Here is a 16,308-nt window from a genome sequence, read left to right on the forward strand (position 1 = left end):
GCCACAGCTCCCTTTTCACCACTCACAATGCTTGTTTTTAATTATATTCCCAAGTACACTTCATTATGTACTGAATCTTCCTGTCTGCTCCACCAAAGGAAATCTAACTCCCCAGAGCAGTTCCAACTCTACAGCACTTCCCTAACTTGAAGCTACCTTAGTCCTTGCACAGGAGACATTTCTCAGTGGCGGAGTGAGGACAGCTGCCAGAATGGCAAAGAGCAAGCTCTGGAGTATGGGACTGGCGTGTCCAGGACTCCACCATCCACTTCCTCCAGCACGACCACTACAGCAGTCCGAGGCCTTCTACACTGGAAGGAATAGGTCCAAGATAAAAACCACTTAATCTGCTCAATGAGCAGTCAAAAGCCTCCATCACCTACCAGGTCATCTTTATTCCTCATACGTGCTGCACTTGCAAGTATTAATTCAGCTTAAAGCCGCTATGTAAGGTAGAAACTTGCATTTTAAAAAAGCTTTCCAGGAGATTCTGTCAACATTAGAGTACCCAATGTAGGCAGTCTGCATGTTCACTGGTGATCACTACAATTAACAAGAGTGCAAAACTGGAATAGCAAACAATTCTGAGGAAAAGCTCAAGTACTTTGTCCTACTGACATCACTTCTCACACTTGTGCAAAACTATGGCTGAATTCATCTGTAGAGTAATTGCTCTTATGGATTATAACTTGAAAAGCTAAAACAAAACTCAAACCTAAAACTGACCTTGGGTATATGCCCTGACACTTGTAAGGTCTAAAAGCTCTTAATTTCATGGCAATAAAAGAAAAACCCTTTCATCTGTGAGGCTCTTCACTGCTTTGGAGGGTGGTACTGGGGAGGGGGAAGAAGGCAGTTCATACAGCAGAACTAAAACAAAAATGTACAATTGTTTTCATTATATTGAGAACAGCAGGGCAAAAAAAGAGGGAAGAAACAATGGAGTAGGATGTATTACAAAACGGAATTACTAACTTTGGTAAGGTGGAATTGACAAACTTTGTAATGTTCCTAAGTAAAACTCATGCAATTTATTATATGCTAATACAACAAGCCCTTACTGGTGTTATCAACAGAAGATTAAGACAACTCTCTTTTAATTGATTTCAAAACATTTATTTTACATTTAGGCTTAAGATGCATTTTAGAGAAAGTAACTTTTCTATCCTAGTTTTATTTTATTAAAGCCACTGCATGGCTTCAATTTTCTTTCAAGGGGAAGGTGCGGGTAAATCGGTGGGGAAGGCAAGGGGTTGGAGAGAGCAGCAATAATAAAGTAGTTTATGATTAAATATTTTTTCACGGATAACTCCCCTTCCAGATAATTGCAACTCCTCTTTGCTTTTTGGGGAGGTGATTCAACAGTTTAACCAAGAAAATCCCGAGGTATGAATTAGAATGAACAACTTAAATTCTGGAAACAGTAGGCATGCAGTTTAATACACACCCAACTTTAATGCACCTGGACTGGATTTCATCATTCCCTCCAATAGCTAAAACATACCTCTACCAAGAATCTCATCAATGCCACCTATTTAGCCTTCCCTGATCGCCCAAACCTTAAACCTCACAACCCTATGAATAGGTACATTTTGTAGGTAAGGAAATCAAGGCACAAAGTCAGGTAATTCACCGCAAGGACATCAGCTACCAAGTGGTGGGTCTGAGACTAGAATACAGACAATCTGAATGAACTCAAAGGCCACACTCCTTGAAGATTTATGAAGTTACTCAGATAAAGAGAAACTTAACATTAAGACCTTATTTCCCAGGGACTGAAAGTTATTTCTGACCACATTAACAGCACGTTACAGCCTTGGATTTACATTTTCAATAAACAAATTTTATTAATAATTCCTCGTAATAGATACTGTCCTGAAATTCTGTAACTAACTAAATTCATGCCACAAACACAAATTCCTGTTTTGGATTTTCTATCAGCAAACACCCTATTCAATAGTCCTTGGGGGTTCTGAGCATATTCAGAAAACAAAATCCCAATCACTGCGGACAACAAATCAGTACAGGTCAAGTTTTTCAAACCAAGTGAAGCTGCTTGAAAAATACACCTTAAAAGAAAGAATGTATTCATTACTTAACAATAGGCAAATCAAACCAACTACTAAACAGGTTTTAAGCGAGGCTTCCGCCCAAAAGTTGGAAATAAGGGAAATTAGCTCTCAGAATCTCCTTTGGGGTTAAAGGTGAATGGGTGAACTCACCTTTATGAAAACAATTACTCCTAGCCATACAACCTTCAATGTATCTTGCTTATCAACCTATTCTAAAGAACCTGTCAGGCGAAAATAGATACTAGTAAATTATACGGAACAGAAAAAGAGGAGTCACAGAAGCAAAAGCTGGCTGTGCCCAAATCGACACTGTGGAATAAAAAATGGATGCATATAAAATCTTAAAAAAAAAAGGGGGGGGGCACCTGGGTGGCTCAGTTTTTAAGCGTCTGCCTTTGGCTCAGGTCATGATCCCAGGGTCCTGGGATCGAGCCCCTCATTGGGCTCCCTGCTCCACGGGAAGCCTGCTTCTCCCTCTCCCATTCCCCCTGCTTGTATTCCCTCTCTCGCTGTGTCTCTCTCTGTCAAATAAATAAATAAAATCTTAAAAAAAAAAAAAATGGATGCATGGCCAATCAGACCTAAAACACTGAGCATTCCAGACCCACTGGCAAGATCATCTCTACTATAAAGGCAAACTTCCCTTACAAAATAAGCGCACTTCTAATTTGGCTTACAGCAATCAAATTTCAGGTATTAGAGGAATTGTGAATTCTCAAATTAATACACTGGTATCATAACTTGGTACCCTAGGAGGGCAGAGACAGAATGTGCTGTTTTCCAACGCAAAGATCCCCATCTAAATCAGCCTACCATAAATATCCGGGCACACAAGATTACCAAGTATCATTCTGTGAGCTCGGTTAACGCAAGTTTCCTGGGTGTGGGATTCACTGATCCTTCATCTGGGTAAATGCAGTTAGTGAATCCTACTGCCTCCCAAGAAAGCCTCTTGAGCAAAAGATTGCTAAATCAAAGATTCTTCACAAGAGCTCTCAAATTTTTCTCAGCAGAGATCTTAAAAGTCACCTAGCAATTTAAGCACAGTAGTAGCTAAAGAAACAACTGCTTACTGTTTAGATAAAATGTGGAAATGGTGAGATATTTTGAGAATATAACTGTCTTCCTTCAGAGCTACTACCATGTTAAAAAAAAAAAAGACAACAAATCCTCCTTACTTATTTCCACAGTAAATGCAAAATACCCTAACATATCTAATCGACCCAAGATACTTCTACAGTACACAAGTCATGCATAGGTATGCACTGGTTTATTTCTAAGGTTGGTTATGGAATAAAAACCAGCAATTTAAATTCTCAAATATAACCAAAAAATGTGCTTAAAATGCTAGGAAAGGCAACTGGTAACTAACAAAAACATTTAAAATTTGGTTCTCTGAAGAAGACCAGTCATTTCTTTAGGTCAAGGAAGACAGACAGACCAAAAAAAAAAAAAAAAAGGTATTCTACCTAATTATAATCTGTTGGTACAAAGTCATGCAAGCACTTCTCATGACATTCCACACGAAACCACTGATATATCATGGTAGAAATCTGGACTCAACAACTCTAACCAGAATGCACCTGCACACACAGAGAAAGATCAAGATGCACCTGTGACTGCTTTCAAAGACAAACCTAAGAAACAAACTTCAGGTTCAACAACAAAAGGGAATTGGGACATTTTGCAAGGTCTTACCGCTAAAGGATACCGCTAAAGTTTGGTACAGCAGGCCTTCCAAGAATGTTTCAGTGAAAAAACACTCTGCTTTTTGGTTCTGAAAACATATTTTAAAGTAGCTAAGGCATATATTTAGGGGGCACAACTCAATACTGGAAAACTACTTAAAAGAGGTAGAAGTAAAGCCTTTCTATGCAATGTGCTTCTGCATAAAGGTAACAAAACTATGATCTAGGGAAAAGACAACTGAAAAATGAATCACTCTTTTAAAGGATGTTCAAAGATAATGCTTTTTAATATTTCAAATATTAAAAAAAATCTCATCAAAAATGTAAATCACCTTAACAGTACTTTGCACATGTGGAATTTCATACCTAAATTTGATGATACTATTTTGGTTTATTTATGGCTATTTACAAGAAGACTCAATAATAATGTCCATTCATTGGAGTCTTTTTCTTTGGTTGAGCCTATTGGGACCAGGCTGATGAACTATTTTACGCAAATGAGATGGGGAAAACAAATTAATGGTAGTATGAGTAATAGGGGTTTTCATTTAATGGAAATGAAACTTAAAAGGATTTTCATATTCATCCCCATGGTGGTTTTAGAACCTATAATCCTCTTCAGAGGTTAAAGAGTTTGAATAGCTCACACAATCCTGTACAAATTACAACTGGCTGCCCTTTAATAAATAAAGTCATTGTAAAGAATTACATTTACAGAGTGAAAAGTGAATACATAGCATTTCAAATTCAATTTTGGAAGTACTAATAAGTACTGACCCATAACAATATATACTAGCTACCTTTTAAACTGTCCATCATTAGCACCAATAAAGATTCAACAAAATTACCTTTATTCCCACATCTCAAAACAATTCTGCAAATTCTTAGTGAAGTTTAAGTATAGTCACAGACCTTAAATATTCACATTGTTTTCTATGTCATACTGAAAATAAGTTCACTACTTTTTTGGATATTCTTTACAAAATCTTAGTAAAATTCCTGTTATTATCATCCCCCATTATACAGTAGCACGACCACCCTATGTTGTTTCACATGATAGCTCCTTAGAGGTTTCACATCTAAATTACCAAGAACAAAACCCTTCCCCGCCCTCATCTTGCACTCAGCTTAATTCTATACTAGTCCTCAGATTATGTACCACTGTAAAAGTATAACTGTATCAAAATTACCATGTTTATGGATACAATAATATGCCATACAGAGCAACAAAGTTACATGTAATGACAAAGATTACTAAAGTTATGCAAGACAAAGAACAAATGTTAGGACATGCTAGCTAGGCAAAGTCCCTAGAAAGAGGCTCCTAGTATCCTAAGTTCAAATAACATTGACAAAATAATGAACAATTATCTTAAAAAAAATTATAAAGCTACTGGCAAATTAGGTAATCGCTAAATAAAGGTAGAGCACGAGATTAAACGCTCTAATATTTACAACTGCAACATACTTGAGTAAAATTACAATTGTGCACGTATCAGTGGCTTTGTAACAAAAATAATTCATATACATAGAGGAAAAAATTAAGACAGTTTTCAGTTCAACGAAAGTTGAAAATTCACCCCATCTAAAGACACTCAACAGCTCAAAGATTTACCACAGAATAAATTCAAGATTAGCTGATAAACCGGAGCCACATTACTGGTGTTTATGACAGATTTTAAACAAGTTAAAGTCTATTGTTTGTTCAGAAGTTAGATGACTGTGCAAACTTGACCTCAACAGGAATATACTGAGATGTGCAAACAAATGTAAAACCTCCACTAGCTTGTTTACCTGGAGGCTAACCCTTTTTTCTCACAGAGCTTCCTGATAACAACCATAAGCTATAAATACAGGTACAATGCACAGTCAGTGATCTTTTCTTTTTATTTATTGTTAGAATATAAAAGAACTGAGAGAGCAACAGGTTAAGTTCATTTCTATAAGGAAGACTGCATTTACCTGAAAAAGAAATATGGCATCACACACAAACACACTTCATGGGAGGAGTATGTTTAAGAATATGGTGTCATTCTGAACACTAAAGGAAAAGCAATCCCTGTTTACTGTTAAAATATGTAGTGTTAAAGTTCTTTATTTAAGAAAAAAACTTACTAGTTCTTCACTATATAAGTTTCGTGGATTTAGTTTTCAAATCACAGTAATCTACATAACCATTATTAACAGCTCTGTGTTTATAGTACTGCAACAAGCCGACAAACATTTCAAATGCACTTCACATCAAGAGTATGTAAACTTTATTTTTTCCTCTTCAAGCCTTCAGAAAATTAGGGGCTATTTCAGCAGCCAACCTGGTCAGAAGCTCTGAAGGCAAAAGTTCAGTGCCTCACAGTGTAAATACATGACCATCTGCGGCACTGCATACCCATCTGGTAGTGAAGTGTCCCCCCCCTTCAGTGGCTTCCAGTAAGGCCTAGAGTTTAAGGTTAACATGAAAAAGTGCCACCTTTGTTTTAGATTAGTGATGGACTCTGACAAGATAAAATAAAGTTATATCGTTATACTTACAAGCAGCTCCAATCCTGAGTATTTATGGTAATATCTAAACATACAAAAATGTATGTACATTTTTCTCCACTTTCTTGTAAACAGTTGTCAGTATACTGTTTTATCCCTTTATCATTGAAACATGCAAATCATACATACAAGTATAAATACACAAAAGAAAACAATTTACACTCATTCAAAAGCCAAGCAACAACAACAAAAAAATAGCTACAGTATTCAAATTATAAATAATGAATGCTTGAGGCATCTTATATTCCTAGAAGCAGCCAGCCATTCATCCTAATGTTCTTAGCTGCAATTGTAGAAATACTGAGTTTTGCACCTTCCATGCTTTTACAGTATTTATAACACTATCATATGTGGAGATAAAGACTTGTTTACTATCATCTCTTCTTTTCAGAATGAAGAATAAAGCAGCACTTACAAATATTGATACAGTGGCAGCAAGAACAGGTGTTACCACTGCTAGATCAGGAGAAAGTTTTCCATTCTAACCATTTTTAAATTAAAAAAGTAAAGGAAAAATGGACCTAAACAAATGATTACATGTTCATTCCTTGGGCACTTAACAGCGAGTCCAGCATGTCGAATGTGTCTTTGTAGTCCATATGCTGGCTGTTTGTACTGTACTCGTGATTGACATCAGGACCGTTGGTCTCCACTGGCTTCTTGTCCAGTTTCACGAGGGTGCTGAGATGTCCGTAGCCCACCTGGTATGTGACAGGGGGAGGAGGGGGTAAGGGATGGTTAAAAACAGAGTTGTGAGAGGATATATACTGCTTAACAGAGGAGGAAGAACTAGATGAACTACCTGAACTTTTGGAACTTTTGCTCATTTTGGAGTGATGGTTGTGAGATGCATCATTGACATGCAGCTTCTTCCTTGAAGAGCTGGAACTAGAGGAAATGCCATCACTGCTCAGGCCGACGGGACTCCTCAGAACAGTGGGTGGTATTCCATCAGCACTGTGTTTACTGCCACCGCTGCTGCCGCCACTATGTGAGTGGGAATGCTTGTGACTGCTAGGGTGGTGGCGGTTTGAGGGATGGTCCTTGTGCTTCTCCTTATGGTCTCTGCTAATATGTGGGCTCGAATGCTTGCTCTTCCCACTGCCCTCATCGGAAGAGCTGTGTCTTTCTGAGGAAGAAACTTTGATTTTCATTTTCAGTTCTTCTTTACTAGCACTCTTATCAGTGGGTGGTATTGGAATCCGTAATTTCAGTGATCCGCTCTTTTCCTTCTTTTCCGCCATGTATTTTTCAGGTTTTTCCGTATTTGTGATGGGAATTTTCATTTTAATGGGAGAAGTGACAGAACTGCTGCTGGCTGGCTGTGACTGCACGTGTTTGTGTTGCTGTTCTACTTGGGCAGCTACATAATGATCTCTTACATCCAGATCAAGGGTTTCTAGCTTACGCTTTTCTCTATATTTATCTAAAGACATTTTCTGAGGAATTACTCCAGGAGTAGCAGAAATTGGCCCGTGGTGTTTACTGCTCCCTGCTTTATGAGCATATTCTTGCTTAATGGATGAATGATCGGAAATTTTGTCCGGTCTGTGATGTAATCCTGAATGCAGTGATATAGAAGGTCCCTGCTGGAAGTTGATGTTGTACTGGGTACCAGACAAAGATGTCTCTTGTTTCTGTGAATACATCTGTTCTGTCCTTGCTGATTCTTGATGTTGAGGCCATTCTTGGTGTGATGACAAACCATAGGAGGTACCTGGCATTCCTGTTGCCAGCATTGACAAATTATCAGATGTATGGCTGTCTTGAACAGAAATATTTCCTGAATTTAGAGGTACTGGTGCAGGGAATGCTGATGTAGATGGTTTCTGAAAACTTGGGTTTGTAGGCACACCAGTAACGCTATCTACTAAAATGGAATTCTGGACCAAAGATGAACCAAGAAGTGGCGTTTCTGAAACTTGTCCATCTACTTTTGGTTTCTTAGCCGCCTGATTAGCCTATTTAAATAAAACACAAAAGAAGCAATGACAACAAAGGAATTTAATACAAATTTCCTTGCTTTATAAAAATCTATATTAAATATATGCAAACAAAATCACCTGGGGTTTAAGGCTTTATGTCACCAGTAAATAAATGTCTTATTTAGAGGCCCAAAAGAAGGCTGTAAAAAGTGGAAACCACTGGTTTCAGAGTTAGATACAGGTTAAATCCTAGCGAGCATTTGAGAAAGTAATTTAACTTGTCTAGGCTTTAATTTGCCCATTTGTAAAATAAGGAGAATATTTCCATTATAATCACCGTGAGAATTAAACACACAATTTATAAAGTACTTAACAAAGTCCACTGGACACAGCAGTTGAATAAACTATGAGTGTATGCAGCTTACAATACACTGTAATTATCTAGGAATACTGGAAATAAGGATATTTAACCAAAAAATTCAAACTGGTTAGCTATGTAATTGTTAGATAAGCGACAAACTGATATTCTATTAAACCCTGCCAATTCTCTTACCCTCCAGTTTCGAATCCTCTTCAACCTACTAGGTGTTTTCTCCAATATTTGTAGAAACTCATGTGTTAGCTCTAAAAATAAAATTTAAATTTAAAACTTAGAAGGTGTCTTTAGGATTTATATTTCTCTCAAGTGGGCAATATTAAAAAGGGGCCTCAAGAGTTCATCTACTTCACTGTCACCCTTCTATTCAACCTTCAGCAAATATAGAAGTAGACACAGATCTGAACTGCTATATTCAAAGATGAATTCTTAAAAAAAAAAAAAAAAAATCACTCTCCCCCCACCCCCATGCTTACTCAGAATCTCTGGAAAATTTAGTAGCATTAAAATTCCCCCCAAATAGAAAATCTTCATTAGGCAAACATCATAGTAATAATTATTGCAGGCAAGATCTATCAATAGATTCTTTAAAATTAATGGACAAAAGTTTGAGGAAAAAGAAGATATCTGTGTAATCCTAAAATACCTTCCTCAAGATATTTAATTACAAAGAGAAGACCAGTAACTTTACAATGGAGAAACTCAGCAGATATCACCTTAACCAAGTGATCAGAGTTATTATTACCAGTAATAAGGTATACACTTTGAGAAAAACAAAACAAACAACCCTTGATATATGATGTAGCCCTTGATAAGATGCACAGGGTAAGGTACAACCCATTTCCCATTTCTGTGGTATTCTTGCCAAAAATACATAATTTCAATCTAATATTGAAAAATATTAAACCCCAATTGAGGAACATTCTATACTATAACTGACCATTATTTTTTTTTTTTCTTTTTTTAAGATTTTATTTATTTGAAAGAGAAGAGAGCACGTGTGCGCAAAAGCAGGGGGAGTGGCAGAGGGAGAGGGAGAAGCAGACTCTCCACTGAGCAGGGAGCCTGATGTGGGGCTTGATCCCAGAACCCTAGGATCATGACCTGAGCCGAAGACAGATGCTTAACTGACTGAGCCACCTTGGCGCCCCCGACCATTATTTTTCAAAGTGTCAAGGTCACAAAAGAAAATGAATGATAGAAAAACTGACATAATTTAGAAGAGATTTAAGGGGCATTTCAAGCAAATGGAACATGGGATCCTAGAACAGAAAAACTGAGGACATCAAATAAAACCTATAGTTAGGTAATAATATTGTAACAATGTTAATCTCTTGGTTTTGATATCATGTATATAAGATGTTAACATTGGAGAAACCAGGTAAAGGGTATATAGAAACTGTACTATTCTGTAGTTTAAGTTTAAAATTATTTCAGTGTTAAATGAAAAAAATTTTTCCATCTATACTCAGATTCCTAGTAATTATTACTCTTAACTATTAGTAAAACCACCCTGGTCATATATTTTTACCTCACTTTTTTCTTAAATTTGGGATTACAGTGAGATGACTCACTTTTCCAAGGTGGTGCAGTGATGAATTCTACTTTCCTAACCCCAAAATAGTGCCATTAATAAAGCTATTGACCACTCAAGACAAATATTCATACCAAATGAATTACAATATCATGTAATATCAATAATGCCAATTCAGTAGAGACTACATAGATTCATTTATTATTTTTTAGTATACACAGTAAGCTTCTCTATGAACGATTCTAGGCAAATATGCCAAGACTGATAATGAAAATTCAGACAATACGAAATTTTTCTTGAAGCAAAAAATATGCAAAACCTCGGCACTTATTATATGTTCATAAGCTGTGTTAAACCTGCTCAAGATTCATGAACTTTTTGATCCAATTTGAATGAAAACAATCTAATGCCTGGACTACCATTCTTCCTAACCTGAAAAAACCCCCACCTTTTTCTACTTGGACACTTAAGAATCTGTCAAATAATCACTGCTAATCTATTAGTTATGTGCACAAAAATCACAGATGATGCTTAAAATAGAGCTTTTCCCTTCAAAGCTACTATACAGAAAAAAATTCAAAATGCAAAAAACACATGAGGGTTTGTTATTAATCAGAAAATAAAAACTCTGCAAAGCAACAAATGTTACAGGTAGGCCAAGTCCAAGCCAACGGTGTTTTTGCAACAGTCATTAAATGAATTATTTTAGTGAGCACTAATGCTTAGACACCAGGCTAAAATTCAGATATATCTTAATATCTTAAACTGTTACTTTTCTCTCTCTCTTTTTTTTTTTGTGATTAAAACACAGAGAAAGACTGCTATAGGAAATGCTGAAATTGTCAATGTCTTAAATGTCCCAGATTCCTACTCAGTGGCTCTCCAAATGAGTAACAGACTTGAGCCTTTTCAGGATGGAAGCAGAGAGATTATTTAGGTGGCCCTCACTGGGTCAAAAAAACCAACTTTATAACTTAAGAGCAGTGTTAAGAGGCAGACTACTTGCTTTTTGTGAACTTTTGTTTTAGGATCATGTATATAAACTATTTTTATTCAGATTACACCTACTTTATCTTATCTTTTAACTGCTGAAGTAAGATGGTGGCATCGATAACCTATTTTTCAAGTCATAGATGAAAAAAGCCCCCACTTTTAGAAGATGCCATTTCAACTCATTTAAGATTTCCTTCTCTCATTTTTTTAAAAGATTTTAATTATTTATTTGAGGGAGGGTGGGGAGAACACAGAAGGACAGTGAGAGAGAGAAGCAGATTCCCTGCTGAGCTGAGAGCCTGACCTGGGGCTCGATCCCAGGACCCTGAGATCATGACCTGAGCAGAAGGCAGACGCTTAACTGACTGAGCCACCCAGGCACCCCTCCCTTCTCTCTTGTTAAACTTAAAAACAAAACAAAACAAAAAAAACCTCTGGCAACATAAGGAAAAGAGCATAATCATGTGGCAGTAATATAGCATGAGATACATACTCTGTGAGAAATTTTTCAGGGAAAAAAAACCACAAAACCCCAAATCAAAAAATCTAAAAAGGAAGCATATTTTACCAGAAAGGTAGGCAATATTGCAATTATGACCTGTACCACGTGTTTGTAAATGAACACAGCCACACCCATTCATTTACAGATTGCCCAGGGCTGCTCTGCAGCCCCAGTGGCAGAGTTGTGTAGTTGGTATAGACAGAAGGGCCCATAAACCCTAAAATTAGAGTTACTTTTGGCCCTCCACAGAAAACAAACATCTAGGTTACAGAAACGTGAGATTTTATTGGAAGATCACATTCAAAACCCAAAGGGGTCTCTATGTAACATACGTCCTCAGTAGCAACAGATATAAATCCTATTTTCCCATTAGCTTCAATTTTGCAACAGAAGTTAGGGAAAGCCCACAAAAAGAGTAAGCTGAAAACCTAACATACGAATTTAGGTGTATCTTCGGTAAGAAGTGTAATCTATTTCCTTTCTGAAATCTATAATACTTGGTTAAAATGTCTGAATCCCCAAGAATCTCTCCTACCTCTGGTCAGCTTCTCTTATCTCTAACCAGAGAAATTTCTTATTAGGACACCCAACTCCAGGTTCACGATTTATAGAATTTGTACCCCGATTTTGTCAATTCATATTTAGTAATGCAAGGCAATAACGACGCACGTCACTATCAGTGGAACTACAGAGCAAGGAATGTTACCCTGAAATACCTTTAGCTCACTGCTTCACATGTTCTACAGTAAGTTATAACCGAATACCAACCTATAGCATTACAAATCATATATATGTTTTTTGAAAAGTCCTGAAGGCTTTAGATAGTCATTGGTGGTTAAAACATGTTCAAGGTTTTTTCTTTCTTTTTTTTTTTTTTTTTTTTCCTTTAGGCTAATGAATCCTTATTTTCATCACGTTCACCTGACCATGTAATTATACTTTTTAAAATTCTATTACCAAATTGTTCATATGAAATTGTAGTTATGTTTTTAAGGAGTCTCTTATCTCTTGAAACACAAACTGAAATATTAATAGTTGAAGAGATATCTGGGATTAATATCAAAATAACTACAAAGGGAGGGGGAAATGTTGGAGCGGCCAGAACTGGTAACTGTTCACTTAAGTATGAGTCACGGGGATTCGCTTTTTTTCAAACCTATACAAAAAGTAGGCAGACTTTTTCCATAATAAAAAAATGTTTTCAACGTAAAAAAGGATTTATTTTTCTCTACTTACCATCTAGTAATTCTAGAGTAACCGTAGGATCCACATATTCCCACCAATGTTTTCCATCAGTTGACACAGGAATCTCCCAATTGGACCATTTGCAAGCCAAATGAATACATACACATGCTATCACTGTTGGTTTGTACTGAAGACAGAAGGTGGTAAGGTGGAGACTGTTGTAGAGCAGGTTTGAAAACGAAGAACCATAGTAATTCAAATATGTAAAACAAAGAAAAATATTTACCAATAAGATTAGAGCAAAAACATAAACGTTTTCTTTTTTAAGTCTACAGTACAAAACCTTATTAAAAACTAGCACTATAGTTATAAAATTCTAATACTAAAAAACCTACATAGATTATGAACATTCTCTACATTCTGACTCCCCAGATCATTATACTATTATTTTATTAAGACTACTAATATATTAATATTTCTAAATTTTGAAGTATTTTTACTTCTTCATAAAAGGAGAAGACAGTATATTTCCAATAATCAGCATATAACATTTTAATTTTTTTGTAGTATTTTTGTTTCTTTTGTAATGTCATGGCAAAAAAGTAAAGAAAAAGCAGAAGACTCTGTAAAATTGACAAAGTAATTTCAACATCACATTATAGAATCAGGAATTCTACCATTTGATGTGGGTTAACAAACATAATTCTCAAGTCAAAGAGAATCTAACACTTATCTATGTAAACCTCTGTCTTCTTTTCAGCAAAGCCACAGAGAAAACTTACCTTTTGGTGAACAGCTTCAAGGCCCAATGCTGCTAAGTACTAGAAAAATGCTACCTTTCTCCTTCTGCTATATGCCCCAAACTGGGCATGTAACATGTTACAGCTAGCTTTTTCTAATGAAAGTTTTATATTTAGTACTTTGTTTTTCAAAATTCCAAGGGATAGAGGTTAAATCCCAACAACATATACCTAAGAAAATATATTCGTATTTGCCAATCCAAAGCTTTACATAAAACTTAACAGTGTCACAAGAAATCAAGGACCACACAATGCTAGTTTGGTCCCCTCCTCCCGAATGACCCATTTAAAAAACAAATTTAAGGCATTAATATAATCAACCCAGAACAGAATTATCTATTAGATATTAAAGGCTTTAAAAAATTATTCTTCCAGTTCAGTTCAGAATTGATGAAAAATGTTTATCAAGAGCAAACCCACACCACTTTTTCTTTATGTAAACTGAAAAGGAAATAAGTTTTTTTAAAGTAAAAATTGTACTTAGTCAAATCTAGGCACTGACAGGACTTGGCTACTTCTGATTTACAACTAGTGGGTATTATCTGGAAAAAAAACCCAAGTTATATAAATTTTATTTATTAAAAAAAAACTTTTATGATTAAAGTTAAGATTGGATCAATGTGAAATTTAAAAAAATTGTCATTTAACTATAATTGTAAACTAGAAATAGCTTTATACTTACCAAGTTGCTCGAATTTCTACGTTAAGTTTAGCTCTTTGTAATCTTTAGCTGCTATTCAGGCTACCAATTTTAGACTTATGCACTCACAAATCGAGAATATGTCATCAGAAAGCACCACTACACTTCACAATGTGCATTTAACCCCTCTGTGCCAAAAGTCCCTTGTACAATACACCGCAAAGCAGACAGGAAGGTACCACCACAGTAGATGGTCCAGTCTCCTGTTGCAACAAGGGTAAGAGACACATTGAGGGGGCCCTGCATTAAAGGAAGCTATAGTGTGCTACAACAGTGCAACAAAGAGGGTCAGGATAACAACCTGTTGGTAGCCATGAAATAGGATGTCTGTGCCAAATCCTTGCTTGCTGTAAGAAAAGAAAAAAAAACGAAGACAATACTATCAGCTTTAATGTGCTACCATCAAAAAGTTCTCAACACAACAAAAACTTCAAAGTTTTGTACACAAAAAGTAAATTTTACTTACTACTTACAAATATCACAAGAGCGCCATCATTTTCTATACTACTGAAAATCTTCAACAACATTCACTCAAATGTTTCTTGCTATCCCCCAAAGATCTGAGAAACAAGCCGATTTGCTTTTAGCTAGCCAGTTACAAGGGCTAAACTTGTTACTAAGTTAAGCATCTAGTCAGCTAAAAGTTGCAATAAAGCATTCTCCTGGATTTAAAAAAAAAAAAAGAAGAAGAAGAAGAAGAAAAGATTTTGAAGTCTAATACAAAATACAAAGAGTTGCCTGCCAGACTTAATCCTCAGTCATCATATTTAAGTTGGCTTAAGTACTTCCATCCAAAGAAAAGAAAACAAAACCCCCACCCCCCCAAACTCAAGAGAGCACAAACTGCTCAGTTTTTCATGCTACTAAGCATCAACAAGGAATAAACGACCTAGAAACATCCTAAGGGCATAGATATAGAAAACTCCACTACATATATTTTTCTTACAGAATCCAATAGTCAACTTTAGAAAAAGATATAAGTACTCCGGGGAATCAGGATGCTTCAACACTGGTCCCCAAAGGAAAAGCAATTTTTACCAACTAGCTTTTAAGACATTGAAATTGAAAACAGTCCCCCGCTCACTTTATCTGATTTCTTATTCTCCCCAAGAGGGATTCTTTTGCTATAATTTCCCTTTTCCCCCAATTACATTCATAATCATTGATGTACCTTTCCCCTCTGCTCACCTAGGATCAGTTCACCTCAACTCACCCCTCTCTAACAGGCCTCAAATTTGCCCTCTATTTTTTTCATGGCACCTGTAATCCCTGCTGCCCCATGTGGATCACCAACATAAGGTATACAAAAGGGATTTGGGCTTAGCAGAGCTGTGCTAAGGAAGAGTGTCAAAGCATCAGATGTCTTGGAGGCAGTGTGACTTATGTATGGCATTCTTTCCTGGTGGGGAGGGAAGGAGAAATCACAGAAATGAAAGGTCCCTGTAAAATGACATTAGCCAATTCTGCAGCAAAGTAGCATAATATCAACTTTCTCAAGTCCAGAGGGGGCGGGGAGGGGGCGCGAAGAACTTTAAAGAAACCAAACCATTTACCACCCCCCTGCCCCTCAAAGAATCAAAATACGTAGAGAAGGAAGTAAAAATAATTTTAAATTGCCGTAGCAGTTTTTACCTCAGAATATATCTAAATTCAATAACCTATTAACAGTGTGCAACAGAGGAAGAATGTAGGGAAAATGTTTGTTAGCTGAAAATTTTAACAGAGCAAAGAAAAACAGACACCAAACATGAAAGAATGTTTTTAAATGGAATGAAATGTAAACTATAGTTACCTGAAATGTTAGTCAGACAAAATGGAAGTTAAACATGTAAGATTTGTACTAAAATTTAAGAATTGGTCACATTTTAAGCATTAACAACAACAAAAAATTAGATTTAAATATTCTGCTTTGGATAAAACATCAAATTTATAGTTTTTGTGAATTTTTAAAAACTTACTATTCAACTTTGCAAATGAATGGACTTGATGTCTCTA

At 36.1% G+C, this 16,308-nt stretch overlaps 1 protein-coding gene across 6 annotated transcripts in view; it reads right to left on the reverse strand.

Moving 5' to 3' along the window:
* Window positions 1-4,590: 4,590 nt before the first annotated feature.
* Window positions 4,591-16,308, reverse strand: part of CCNT2 (cyclin T2) — a 37,742-nt gene continuing 26,024 nt past the window's right edge. For 2 of the 6 annotated variants that reach the window (XM_032411504.1, XM_032411496.1), the window contains 5 exons: window positions 14,615-14,660; window positions 12,865-13,028; window positions 8,777-8,847; window positions 7,101-8,259; window positions 4,591-6,999 (listed from right to left, as the gene is read on the reverse strand). In XM_032411504.1, the coding sequence (XP_032267395.1) occupies window positions 6,932-6,999; window positions 7,101-8,259; window positions 8,777-8,847; window positions 12,865-13,028; window positions 14,615-14,660 (1,508 nt within the window). In that variant the 3' untranslated portion in view covers window positions 4,591-6,931. Of the gene's footprint in view, window positions 8,260-8,776; window positions 8,848-12,864; window positions 13,029-14,295; window positions 14,661-14,779; window positions 14,874-16,308 lie in introns of those variants that run through there. The other 4 variants (XM_032411485.1, XM_032411476.1, XM_032411514.1 and 1 more) reach the window with 3 other exon arrangements.

This window comes from Phoca vitulina, unplaced genomic scaffold (assembly GCF_004348235.1).
Source record: "Phoca vitulina isolate PV1807 unplaced genomic scaffold, GSC_HSeal_1.0 scaffold1, whole genome shotgun sequence".
Taxonomy (NCBI): domain Eukaryota; kingdom Metazoa; phylum Chordata; class Mammalia; order Carnivora; family Phocidae; genus Phoca; species Phoca vitulina.